Source organism: Leishmania braziliensis, chromosome 21 (genome assembly GCF_000002845.2).
Source record: "Leishmania braziliensis MHOM/BR/75/M2904 complete genome, chromosome 21".
NCBI lineage: Eukaryota > Euglenozoa > Kinetoplastea > Trypanosomatida > Trypanosomatidae > Leishmania > Leishmania braziliensis.
Window position 1 is genome coordinate 317,566 of NC_009313.2, and position 13,374 is coordinate 330,939.

The 13,374-nt window shown below is 61.3% G+C and overlaps 2 protein-coding genes across 2 annotated transcripts; both read left to right on the plus strand.

Annotated features, from left to right (window-relative positions):
* Positions 1-960: 960 nt before the first annotated feature.
* Positions 961-7,980, plus strand: LBRM_21_1030 (hypothetical protein; the record flags this gene model as incomplete). Its single annotated transcript, XM_001564758.2, has 1 exon — positions 961-7,980. One exon carries the CDS (start codon positions 961-963, stop codon positions 7,978-7,980), a length of 7,020 nt encoding a protein of 2,339 aa, XP_001564808.2.
* Positions 7,981-8,443: 463 nt separating this feature from the next.
* On the plus strand, positions 8,444-10,576 carry LBRM_21_1040 (conserved hypothetical protein; the record flags this gene model as incomplete). Its single annotated transcript, XM_001564759.1, has 1 exon — positions 8,444-10,576. The coding sequence occupies one exon, from the start codon at positions 8,444-8,446 to the stop codon at positions 10,574-10,576; it is 2,133 nt and encodes a 710-aa protein (XP_001564809.1).
* Between the last annotated feature and the right edge of the window lie 2,798 nt (positions 10,577-13,374).

A 13,374-nucleotide genomic window follows, 5' to 3' on the forward strand; every position in this document is an offset into this window, starting at 1 on the left:
ACGCAGTGCGGTGATGGCGGTGGCCCCTTTCCTTCCGCTTTTTTACGTTCACACTCCCCCTTTAGCCTCCCCCCACCCTTCTCTCCCTCACTAACACCACCGTCGCCACACGTAGCCACTCAAGGTATGCTCTCAAGCAGCAAACGCGGCTCTCGGTGTGTGGAGGGCAACTGGAGGTTTTTGGGGAGCGGTGGGCGAAGTTACGAGGATGGGGCGAGGAAAGGCAATGACGGTGGTAGCGGGAGGGCGGTGTGTGCGGGGCTCGCGAATCAGAAGAGCGCATGTGAAAGGAGGAGTGCCGCCGCCCTTTTTTGCGGCCTTCTCCTTCGCTGGTGTTTTTTTTTTTTATGTGTGTGCCCCCCCTCGTCGCTTTGTGAGCGGTGGATGCGTTTGTGCTGGTGCGGCTACACTGCTGTGGCACCGATACATACGCGCCCATGCGCCGTGCCTCTACCTTCCCCCCTGTCTCGTCGAAGGCATGCGTCTCTGCTTACACATGTACGTGGGCGCGCGCGCGCGCGACCGGCTCCGTGTCTTCAGTTCCTCCTTCACGCTCTTTCCTTCTCTCTATTTCTCTCGCGCACATATGTGCCTCCTCTACGGCGCGCATCCACCCTCGTATGTGACAGCAACCAGCGAACACGCCTACACTGTGCAGACGCGTGTTGGTTCACTGACAGCACCATTTGTTCCCACCGGCCGCACCCACTCCCTCACCCACCGGTTTACCCACAGAGGCAGATATAGGGAGTGCTCATTCAATAGAGCCTGCCTCTTCCTCCCCCCCCCCCCACACACACCCTCACGGCAAGAGAGAGAGAGAGAGGAGCAAGTTGGCGAGGCGGCCACCCAACACAGCACGGGAGTTTGGCGGTGAGCTTTCGTCCTTCCCTCACATTTCCTCTCCTCTCTCCCTTTCCCCTATTTGCGCTAGCGCCGGCGCCACTCTCTCCCTCGCTTATGGGAAACACCAGCAGCAACAGCAGCTCGCTGTCGCACCCTGCCGTCGGTGGCCGCAGCCGCCGTCAGCGCAACCGCGACTCCCAGGTGAGGAGCAGGCCGGCTGGTGAGTGCTTATCTTCGGGTAAGCACTCACCAGCTACAACGAGCACTGCTGTTACTACTGGTGTGACCAGTCCTCATGTCGCGACTCTTTCCCCCTTGGTAATAAGTGCCTCCCCGACTGGCAGGCAGCACAGGGACGCCGTGACAGGGGCCATTGCGGCGTCGTCCGTAACACAGGGCAGCCGCTTCATCAACCCCGTCCCCTCAACGCACCAGCACGGTCGGCATGCTCTCTCATCGCTGCCTGCCCAGAACGTAGATTCTTCACCGGCGTGTGCAACTGCGGCTGCCGCCACGGAGTCTCAGCACTCTTCAGGCAAAGGGGGACACCTGCTAAGAGGCTCACGGGGAAGGGAAAGGTCATGTAATGCAGAGTTGTCGCCGCCGCAACGCCATCACCCGCAGCAGCGCAAAGTCGAAGGCTTTGCCGAGATCGGGGTCTCGCGTGCTTGCCAAGCTCACGGGGGCAGCGACAACGTCAACGGTTGCACTGCTCAGAGAGGTTCGGTGGCGGATGTGCATGCTGCACGCTCATCTTCGATACTGCAGACGGCGACCGGTTCTACAGTGCCGCTGTCGCTCACAACTCCGCTGTCTCTGGAAGGCACCTACTTCGCTGCCACCGAGGTAGGGACGGTGCCACTTGCAGCCGGCGGTCACACACGAGAGGCCTTGTCTGTGACGCGCGGCAGCGACACAGAGGTTGACATGGACGAGCACTACATCACCTCCTACACTTCTTTACAAGTCGGCCGCGCCGTTTCTCGGTCGACTTCGATCCTGAATGATGAGGTGCTGCCTGAGTCGTCGATCTTGTCATGCTCACCGTCGACTGCGGCGTCACTGCTGCCGCTGCCCGTTGGTAGAGCAGCACGCTTTACCAAGGTGTCGCAGAGTCTGCAAATGACGAAGAGCACCGCTGGGACTCAGTGGCCAGACGAGTCACTCGACGAGGGTGTCGTTAGCTGCGACAGGATCAGGGATAAGTCTGACCGCAAGTCCAAGACTGAAAGCACCAGCGACGGCAGCAGCGGAGGCAGTGGCTGCTTGGGGCGCCGGAAGTCGCGCAGTACCTTGTTTCGCAAGCTCGTATCGCGGTCCGGCTCTCGTGCAGAGTTATCGAAGTCACCGTCTCGCTGCGTGGCGAGTGAAGGAGGAGGTAATGCCTGTGGCGTTGAGGCAAAGTTAGCTGCTGAGGAGGATTCGCACTGCAGCAAAGACCACGCTACAACGGTTTCGGGGAAGCGCGACTCACTTGCGCCACGTGTCACTGGCCTGCCGCCGTCAAGCGCGCCTGTACCGCTGGACACACAACCGAGGCCCTCTAAAGCATCGTTGCCTTTCCCCACCTGCGCTGCACCGACGCCGCCAACCTCCTCGATGACGGCGCAGAGGCCTTCCGTGTTTCAGTCCCCGGCTGCTGAGGGGCGTCCGGATGGACGTACAACAGCGCACCCGACAGTGGACAATGTGCGCAGCCACACGAGTGGATCAAAGGGCCCTCGCGCTGCGGAAGACATGTCGGAACCGGGGCCGAGTAGGGTGGAGTGTGGCGCATCACCGCAGCGAGATCTGGGAGACTCCGAAGGAGCATCACATTCTCTCAACCTGGTGTCAGAAACTCAAGTGGCGTGCCAGAACAGCGAGGAGAGCGACTCGACGACGCCGACGGACACCAACTCTGCACCGATTCTGCCGCCACCGCCGACGGACTCTTTCGCAGAGGCGGTATGGGGCACACGAGGAGCCGCCTCGCCGGGAACCCCGACGACGCCCACCAACAGCACAAGTCTGTTCTCTGACTACGGTCACGATAACGGCAACAACGGCGACTGTGCCGCAGTCGACGCATCGCCGTTGCTCATGTACTACTCTCATCAACAACCGCTGCGTCGGAAGGTGCCTGGCATCCTCGGCACCGGTGTATTCTCCACCACTACTGTAACGGACACAACGGCGCGAGTGTCGCCACAGTCGCCTTCTGTCTCGCCTCTTAAAGCCGTCTCAGCGGCAGGGTATGGCGATTCAGCTGCCGCGGTGGCGGCGGCGCTCCCATCTTTGGCAGCCGCTGCTACTGCTGCTGGTGCGCGCGTGAAAGGCCGCCGCTCTGTGAGCCAGTCTGTTATCATCGCGGCGTGGAATCGAATGGGCGCACGCACAGGCGCCCCCGCGAGTGGCATTGGCGCGGGCGGAGGTCATCATGGAGGAGACGGAAGCCCCGATGTATCGGCAGAGATTCTGCAGGCTACCTCCGCACCAGAAAATTCAATCGGCGTTGGCGGTGGTGAGCGGACAGCTGCAGCAGTGCCTGCGAGTAGTGCCATTCAGTTCTCTCGCCTTCCAGCTGCCACGGCAGCTGAGATGGCAACAGGCGAAACATCGTCCCCCTGTCATCAGTGCACCTTCGTTGGCGATCAGGAGGCAGACAACCCCATCCATTCACGCCGCTCTCGCGCCGGTGCCGCTGTCGTATTACCGGTGCGGCGCCGCTCCGTCGTGACGCGTCAGCGTGGGCCACCTCCACTCTTTTCTCCCTCGCCGGAGGGTGACAAGTCCAGTGACGCCGTGTCCCAGTCGCTCTCTGTCTTCGGTCAGTCCACCATCCATGAAGGTGCACACGGGGCGGTTTGGCCTGCATTACCGCCCGCATTTACTCATGCTGCAGGTGATACCGCTGCTAGTCGTGCAGCAGCACCACCACAGGAGCTACAGCGTCCGCGAGAGGTACGAGCAGAGGGAGAGGAGAAAGAGTGCCCCGCGCCCAGAGCACCGCTGCCCCCGCGTGGACTCCCTGCTGACTTGTGCGCTCTCACTACGACTTCACTCGCCTTCGCAGCGCAGTGGTCGTCGCGACAGGAGAGCCGACGAGGCGACGCCAGCATGCCAACTACACAGCTGCGGTCGGAGAGTATCCTCGCCATCGTAGACTGCGAGGATAGAAGTGGCAGGGGCTTGGTGGGGGGGCAGGAGCAGCTCCCGATTCTTGGCACGACGGAATACAACGAGGAGATGGAGTCAACAACAACCACGACCGTCGACGCTGATGAGGAGGATCGAGGCAATGAAGAAGGTGGTGCGGCGGAGGGGTATACGGCGCAAAGAAGCCCTCAGACGCTTGCTCAGCACAAGCCCCGGTGGCAACGCATCGATGTACGGCCTCGCCGGATATCTACCACGGGGTTCACGACAACGCACACTACCGTGGTTACCACAAGTGCTAGGACTGGCCTGCTGCCGGCTCATACCGACCGGCCGTACTACGCTCAACCGCGATTCACGACGAGCAGCTCCTTCGCGCCGAGCACGAGCGCGGCAGCTCCAATTGGCGCTATTGCGTGGGTGCACAGCAGCCCTTCCTCGCCACGGTCGTACAGCACGATCGACTCGCGGCTGGAGACGGCGGCATCCGCAGAGAACGTAGCAAAGGGGGAGGAAGGCATCGACGAGTTCGTTCTGAGTCACACGCAAGGTGGTGGCGCTGTGCACTGTCCATTGCACAGGTCTGGGGATAGTCGCCTGAAACGGTTCGTGGGGTTCACTGGCAGCCCCCTACACCGACGGTTTTTATCCCCACCAGTCCTTCCCTCTCGAAGCAACTCCACCTCCTTCAATACCATTGCGACCGCACCTCCTGGAGGCAGCAGAGCAAGGGGAGCGGCACTGGTTCGCAGCAACAGCTGTCAGCCGCCGCGCCGGTACTCTCAGCAAGCGCCGACCCGCAATACATCGTTCTTGTCCTCGAAAACGCGACTTATGCCGCAATGGCGCGAGCGATTGACCCCGACGCCGAAGCCTACCTCACCACTTTCGTGGAACACCGCCCGGGATGACATGGGTGGCGCCGCCGGTGGATTCCAGTCTACCCCGTGGGGTCGGCGGGGGCTGACCTCGCAAGGAACGCCCCCTCTTGCACACCAGCCCAGTGCGTATTCCTGTCAGCCACCGCCGCCTCCGATGTTGGCGGCGTTGCCACACTTGTCGCAACGTCTGTGGCGCGCGAACTCTGACAGCCTGAACAGCGTGCGATGGCAGGAGGTAAGTCTGCAGACCAGTGGTAGGGGGGCGTCGTCGAACTTCGGCTTTGCCGGGAGCAGCAGAGATAAAGATGACACGCCGCCGCGCTACTACGCTCTGGGGGACGAGGGGGAGTATATTGACGCTGTGGTGAACGGGGATAACGCTGAGGACAGCGGCGATCATGGTGCGCAGTGGTGCCACGGTTTCCCGCTTAGTGGCGCGGCCGGTAAATATACCCGAGATGACGGCGATGAGACCCTTCTCTGGTGGGAGAGCAGCGGGGCACCGGTGTGGGGCATGACGACATCGCGGACATGGCAGCGCGGCGACGAAGACGATGAGAATGACCGCGAGGAGGAAGGCGATGAAGGCGAGGCCAGCGAGAACGACGCAGGGAGCTGCAGCAACAGTGACAGTCGCATTGCCGATAGGCATCGTCCGCGGTTGCCGAAGAGTCACCATTGCCGCCGATCAGTGGCTCTGCCCTCGGCAAGCGTGCAGCTGCCCCCGCACGAGTCGCACGACGTTTGCAGCACGCCTTGCGACTTTGGTCCCTTGCCGCTATCGGAGCAGAGCAGCCCGCGTTCTCGGGCTTGCGTGCGGGCCTTTGCCGACAGCGCTGTTAGTCCCCCCCCGACATGGTACGAGCCGCCGATGCCGTCCAATCAAAACACCTTCACCGCTTTCGTTCATTTATCAGACATCTCCGCCTCGCAGCTGCTCGCTGCCGCAGCGACGGCGTTTCAGTGCGGCCGTGACGCACACCTCCGCCGCGCATCACCAGGGGTGCACGGCGAAGGTGGCCGCCTTGCGAGGTCCCGCGAGGACACGCCGGCCACCGCCGACACGCTCATCGTGAGTGGCTATACCTTGCCAGATGCGTACCTCACCGACGGCGCTGATGCCAGGGCAGACGTCGTGAGTGCTGCGGGTGGCGCGCTGCCCATCACCCCGCTCCACTATTCCGTGAACATCCCCCCGACCAATCATGTTTCTCGAGCAGACACCCCTGTGCTGGTGGCACCCCACGGCTCTGTAGCTAGGCAAACCTCGCAAAGCGCAGTGACCGAAGCGGCGCGCACGAGGTCTGAGTCTCTCGGCGCGCTCTCCGGTGGTACACGGGCTAAGTCGAGAGGCTCCACGAAGGCGCCGCTAGGGCTGAATGACGCAGCTGCCACCTCACTGGTCGACTCCAACGGCAGCGTTGGTGGCTGTAATGATGACAGCGATGGAGGCAGCGAGGACTCGTTAGTGACGACAGCGCAGCTGGCAGTCATGCCGAGGCGAACATCATTGAGCCTGGAGCCGATGAGAGTTGTTGCCCCTCCCGTGTCTGAGGGGGAGCGACATGCGTTGTCGGAGGAGCAGAGGCCGTGGCTTGGCGCCTTCTTGCACTTGCCAGCTTCATTCCACAGCGCGGCCAATGCGGCGACTGAAGTGACAGCTTGTACCACTCTGGGCAGTCTTTTCCCGCGCGCCGCTCGGCTCCCCGCCTCGCAGACGCTGCCGGGTCGGTACTTGCGGGTGCAGCGGTGGTGGAATCGCCACCGTTGCACCTCACTGTCGGAGGGTAGCGGCTCGCTGGACCTCTGTCAGCGTGAAGACGAGAGCGTCAACGGCGATGGCGGAGGTATCATCACCATGTCCGACGCGGCATACCTGGATCATCTGACGCACACGAAGAGCGCCACCGTTCCGGTGCGGTCACAGACAGTGGCGCCACCGTTGTTTGGCTTGTCGGTGGGTTGTGCAGAATCGACGGCTGCTGGATGCGCTGGCCCTCACTCTGGCAGCTGCAGCTGCAGCAGTACCACTTGTGTTGCGGGCTCTGGTGGAGAAGCGGTTGCGACGCCGACCGCCACTGCAGCCGCGACCTCTCTCGCCATCGTGACCTCGCGGGAGTCGTGTGGCAGCTTGGTGTCGCCGTTGCGGGTGTCTGAGCTGCTGCTGATGCCGCGGCATGAAGGCGACGCAGTTGGCGGCAGTGGCGGCACGAGCTCTGGCCCCGGCCTTGTTCTCATGGATGAGCGCGTCGCTGGCGTGGTGGAGGAGTATTCGAGTGGTTCCGGCGCAGAAGTGGCATCTGCCGACTTTCATGAGGAAGCCCCCGCCACCAGCGCCGTTCCTGCTGTGGCCGTGCCACTGTTCCCACCGCGTCTCGGTGCAGTGGCGGCAGACTCGAGCGGGTTCACCGGAGCGCACGAGGTGGAGGGCGGAAGCGTTCATGACGGACATGCCGCCCTCCATGTGGACTCTGCGGTGACAGCGGAGCACGGGCTACCGCACCCACCACTTACCACGGAGCTCACAAACTCTCGCGTGGTGGCAACTCCTCTTACCACATCGCACCACTGTGTCGACGGCAGCCCCACAGGTGAACCTATCCGAGTAACCCAGATTGATAGCAGCCCTGGCGAGCAGAAACTTTTCACAGTACAACGATTCTCATCTGAGTCATCCCAGCCGACGACGTCCTGTGCAGCTGGCCCTCTAGTGTCACCAATCCACGTCCCTGTCCGCTCGCTACTGCACCTGCACGGAGAGGCTGCGGTAGACACATGCGCAGTGAGTAGAGCCCAGGCGCGCCCCAGTCGTTACAGTAGACTGGTAATGTCGCCCTCACCGCTGCACGGAGGGTCGACACCACGCGTGCGCGCACACTTGCACTCGCAGCACCAGCGCCGCGGCCCCAGTATCGGTCAGGTTGTCTGTCGCTGGTGTGGAGAACCATATGCAAGCGAAGCTGTGTGCTCTTTCGCGCGCCGACCACACAGCGTGCTCCGCGAGGAGCGGCGCATCGAGAAGTCGGTGAAGCGCAAGGCGCAAGCGCTCTTGTGCGAGGGCCAAGTCACGGAGGCAGTAGCGCTGCTGAGGAGCGCTGGAGTATGCGCGTTATGAGCGAGGATTCCATGGCACACCGCTGTTTTCCCCCCTTCTGCCCATTTCACTTCTGCCGACGTCATCGCGGCTTTTGCTGTTCTTCATCTTACAGCCTTGTATTTTCTCATGCTCTGCATCGCTGGTAGTCTTGCTTCACCCGCTCCTCGCCAAGTCTCTCTCTCTCTCTCCAGACGCGTGTGTGCGTGTGTTTGTGCAATGCCTCACTCACATTATGAGTGGGTGAGGCAGTCATGCATCATCGCTAGTCTGGCAGCACTAGATGACTGTGGCAGCCTCGAAGTCCACCCCTCGGGAGCGCTCTAGCCCACACAACGAACTCTCTCGGTGTGTGTCGACTCCGCACCTGCACCCGAGTGTGTACGTGCCTGCTGCCCTTGACCCTTCCTGTCTCACGCTGCTGCTGCTGCTGCCCCCTCTTCCCCCTTCATCCCTTCGCTATGTCATTGTACGCCTCGCACTTATGCATGTCTGCATTTCACATTTCCCTTTTCGAGTGACAGTGTTGAGGTGTTGGAGGCGCCCGATGCAAGCCGCATGCCACGTAGGGCTCGCCGGGTGGGGGCACATTCGTTGTCGTCAGTCAGGCTGGCGTCGGGTATGTCCCTCATCCGATACGCCAGCGCTGGGCGCATTGCAGAGTGCGTGTCGCATTTTGCATTCGCCGACGCTTGAGCGCAACGCTGGTGCCTTGAGGACTGTGAAGCGACTGCCGCGTGGCATGTCCCCGTTTCGGCCATCTCGTGCTGCTGCAAAGCTGGAGCAACCCCACGGCGCTGTCGACTCTCAGTCGGACGGTAGCCGCCACCATCACCATGGCTTATTTCCCCTCACCCCCTCAGAAGGTGCACCTTCGTTGTCTGCGACGCCAAGCGAGCAGCTGCCGCCGTGGCCAGTCGACGCCTTCGAGTTCAACGCGGCCGCGGTAAAGGGCGGGCATGACATTCGTCTCGCCTGGAAAACCATTTTTCCTCTCTCCGACTCGGCCACTGCTGGCGTTAGCGCCAATGAGAGTGCCGCCGCTGTACCCGATGCAGCGCCTCCCTTGCTCGCCTCCGCGTCTGGGTCAACACCGAAGCGGCCTCTCCTCACCCCCCACACCATTCGACGCCTAAAAACAGCTGAGGAGACGGCAGAGGCGCAGGCGGCGCTGTGCGGTGGCGGTTGGGTCTGCACGGGGTGCTGGTCGATCGTGCTGGCCGACTGCAGCGATGAGGTTGGTGGAAGCGCGTCCCGCTCGACTCGCCTCGCCGCTTTCCCCTGCACCATTTGCCCTGTGTGCCGCACACTACGCCACGACGCCCACACGTGGTCGTACATCGCATCTCTGCGCCTTCGATCTGACCTCTGGAAGTGTGAGTGCTGCGGAGAGGCAAACACGCGTGCTGCCGCAAATTGCCGCTGCTGCGGGGTAACACGCACCACAGGCGTTGGCACTGCTGCTGCTGTTGCTACCGCTGATACGCAGGCTTTCGTGCGCAGGACGATCGCCGTGGAAGTCGATTCATGTCCCATCGGACACATAATCGTCACCCGCAACCGCACGACGCGCTGGCGCTGCGGGGTTTGCAAGGAGATCAACTCACTGCAGATGGCTTTGTGCCGCAATTGCGCCCGTGAGCGGTTCGCCGTCACGGTGAGCTGCCCCACGTGTGATGTCCCGCGTGTCTTGTCAAACGCAGTGGTCTTTGGCGGTGGGACAAGCGCACGTGCGACACGAGGGACCGATTGCCACGCGACTCTGGACCCACTTTCCCTTTCATGTGCCGGCGCCGCTGGTGCTGCTGGAGGCGGCCATACAGCCACCCCCGATGCTTCCCTCGCTGCCCCTCTAACCTTTCCTGAGCGCACGTTCGATCCCGAAAATTGCTATACCCCGAACTCGACGCAGATCACCTGTCTGCAATGCCACAGTCCTCTCCATGGCGGCCGCGTGGCCATCGTGAACACAATAGTGTCGTGGTGGTGCGCCTGCGGCGTCGTGAACTCTGTGACAGCGTACAGCTGCCTGCGCTGTCGTCTGCCGCGTGCCTTAGAATCCCCAGAGAAGTTGCGCGCGCTGCTGCGGAGCGCTGTCGAGAATAGCGCGTCCCAGCCACTGCCTCTGTCGGCTCACGATGCCGGGGCCGCGTCCCGTTCTTCTGCCGCATCGCCGACGTGGGACTTTAGGTATTGCACGAACTGGATGTGCGACCTCTGCTGCGGCGTGAACACTGCTTCCTATCAAGTGGTTGCCGAGAGTCACTCGTCGCCTTCCTCGGACGAAACCTGCCCCGACAACACGAAGCGCAGCCGTCGGCTGTTGATGCGCCATGGCGATGCCGCGTGCCGGCACTGCGGTGCCCCGTGGCATCACCACGTCTTGCAGGAGGGCAACTCTTGGCGATGCGCGTGCCACGCGCTCAACTCGTGCACTGACGCCCTTTGCACGAGTTGCGGGCTGCCAGCGCTGGATAAAATTCGGCCTGACGTGATTTCATCCTGGTCTAAGGGGGACTGGCGTTGTCAGTCCTGCGGCAGTCTCTGCTACAGAGGTCGACAGCAATGCTCCTGCGGCACCTTTCGCCCATCGGCACGGCTCAGCAGTGTGTCATGATGTTGCAGGCTCGTGTGTGAAGGCACGTGAAGGCGCTGGACAGGAGTTGTGCACCTAAGTTGCAGCGGTCTTTGCAGAAGTGCTTAGACGCCCCGCCGTGAGGCCTGCAGAGACCCCATAAGGGCAAAAGAGAGCACTGAAAAAAAGAACGCGACCCCCCCCCCCCCCCACGTACACACCCACGCGGATACCCCCGATAAAGACCTGCCAACCATGCGCACAAGTACGCTTGCTACGGCGTAGCTGTACGCAGGAGCGGTGAAGGACGGCGAGTCTCGCCTCTCCTCTCCTCCTTACTGCAAGCGTTTTTTGCCCTCCTGCAGAAGGGACTCCGCCATTTTCGCTCGGCTGGCCTCCGGCCGCGACGCACAGGCATACAACGTGCCGGGCGTGGTCGCGCTCCTCCCTCCCGCTTATACTGGGGAGGACGTTAGCTGGTGTTGTTACCGTGTCTGCGAGCTCGCGTCAGCCCCCGCCCTGATGTGAGCCAGCGGGTGGGCCATGAGGGGAGGGGGAAGGGGCGATGCCCCGCACGTGCATCGAAGTCACCGGATTGAGACACACGAATTCCGTGCGAGCGGAATACACAAGTCTGTCTTCCTCTCCCCTCTTCTCCCCCCTCGCCTGGCGACGTCCTGCACGCCGGGTGACATGGGCGGTTGCCGGTTGGAAAAGCGGAGACGGAGCCCCCCAACTGAACAATCGCCTTCTTCTTCCTCTTCTTCTTCTCCCTCCCCCCTCTCTCTCTCTCGGACCTCATAAGAGCGAAGGAAGCAGGCAGTCGTACACACATCCCGACAAGAACGACTTGACTGTTACTGTGCTTAGGAGAATCATAGGCGGGTACACCAACGCCCCTCCCCCTACACGCATACATCTCCACCGTAAAGAGGCTGTACTCGCGCATACCTTCCGCCACTCGCGGTTTGATTGAAGTAGGTGAGAGCGCAGTGTAAGAGGCAGACTTCCCGACCCAGGGGGACTCACGACGAGGGGATCACTTTTTTGTCTTTCAGACACACGCCCAGACACACAACGCAGACGTGGCACCGGTAAGTGTGCGAGCGCGTTGACACACCAACAGCTTCCGCGGAGCCCCCCTCTCCCCTCTCCCCTCTCCCCTCTCCCTCGTCTGCCCCTCCTATCCCGCGCGCTCTCGCTCGCGTGACTTCTTCACTTTGGTCGGGGCACCTCTCAGTCATTCTCGTCTTTGAACTCTTTGCGGCAACATCCCGCCCTCGCCTTCCCTTCTCACACTCTGGCCGCTGCTGCTTTGAGCTTCTCGTCGCACTTCTGCTGCGCTCCACAAGCCACCACACTCTCCTGCGTCCACCTTATCCCGCATCGCCCCAACCAGTACTGCGGCTATCTGTGCAGAGTGCAGCTGCTATTCGGTGCTTCAGTTTGTGTGCCTGTGTGTGTGTGTGTGTGTACGTGTGCGTTGGTGGTCTCGGTGCGGCTGCAGCCTCACTTTCTCTTTTTGTGTCGTCTCTCTTCCCCCCCCCCCTCTCTCTCTCATCTTGTGCGTACTGGCGAGTAGTTTCGGTGGACTAAGTGGGAACTCTTCCTCAGGCTCACAGGCTCTGCATGCCCCACTCCTCAAGAGCGCCACCACCCACACTCCACCACTTTGTGTAGCGCAGTCGCTCTCTCTCTCTCCACACACACACACACACACACACACCCGCATGGATGTGGTTCCTCTCGCATCACACGTGGCTTCCTTTTTATCTCTGATTGACGACTGCCTACGTGTGCGACACGCGTATGACTGTGCGTCTACACCGCCCATATCGGCACACACACACACACACAACGGCAACCCAAGAAGAGACGAAATCCTCACACGGTAACTCGCGCTGATCTGTTCCCTTTCTCTCTCTTCTTCAGGTGTCTCTCTCTTTAGGTGAGCGTGTGTGGATGTGTGCTACTCTTCTCTCCGTCTTCATTTTATTCTTCATCATTCTTCTTCATTCTTTTCCCTATTCTGAGCCGCGCCGCCACGGCCACCGCCGCTGCCGCTGCCATCGCCATCGCCCTCTCCCCCTTTCCCTCTCCTCTTGACCGTACTGTTTATCGTGCCATTCTTCTCTCTTCCCCCCTCTCTCTCTTTTTTGTTTTCTTTTCGCTTATGGCTCTTGGCTTTGGTCAGTCCACTGCGGCTTCTGTAATTCTCATCGCCGATACTCTCGTCACCCCCCACACCTGCATCCTGTGCGCGCGCACACACACACACGCCTCCTTTCACGTACCCGCTTCACAGGACACGTGTGGCCGCACCACAAACATTCGCCTCCTCCCTTTTTCTCCTCTTCCTCCCTCGGCGTCCGTCGGTGTGTTTGTGTGCCTTTTCGATAGGAACGAAGCGGCTTCTCGCGGTACACACATCAACTTTATTTTCCCTCTCTTTTCTTCCACCGCCTTCTTCGCCTGTGTCGAGTATATCGGCCTTTCTGCCCCTTTTCGAGGCTCTCGCAGTCGCAGGCGCCCCTCATTCAGGGGCGTTTTTCTTCTTCAGTCTTCATTTTCGGCAACATAAACTGTGCGCGTGTGGGCGCTCGCGTGTAGGGGTGCAGATTCTTGGTGTTGATTCACACCACTGATCCTCGTCTCTCTCTCTCTCGCTCTCTCTCTTTCTCCCCCTTCATTATCCGCCTGTTCGCTTTGTGCTCCTCGGCCTCTATTGCCGCCCCCCCCGCGCTTGATTCTCCCCTCTCTTTCGCCACTCTTCTCACCGGAGTGGGCCTCCTTTCGCTTGCCTGGGTGTGACTTTTTTATTGCCTTTCCCCTGCTGTGCT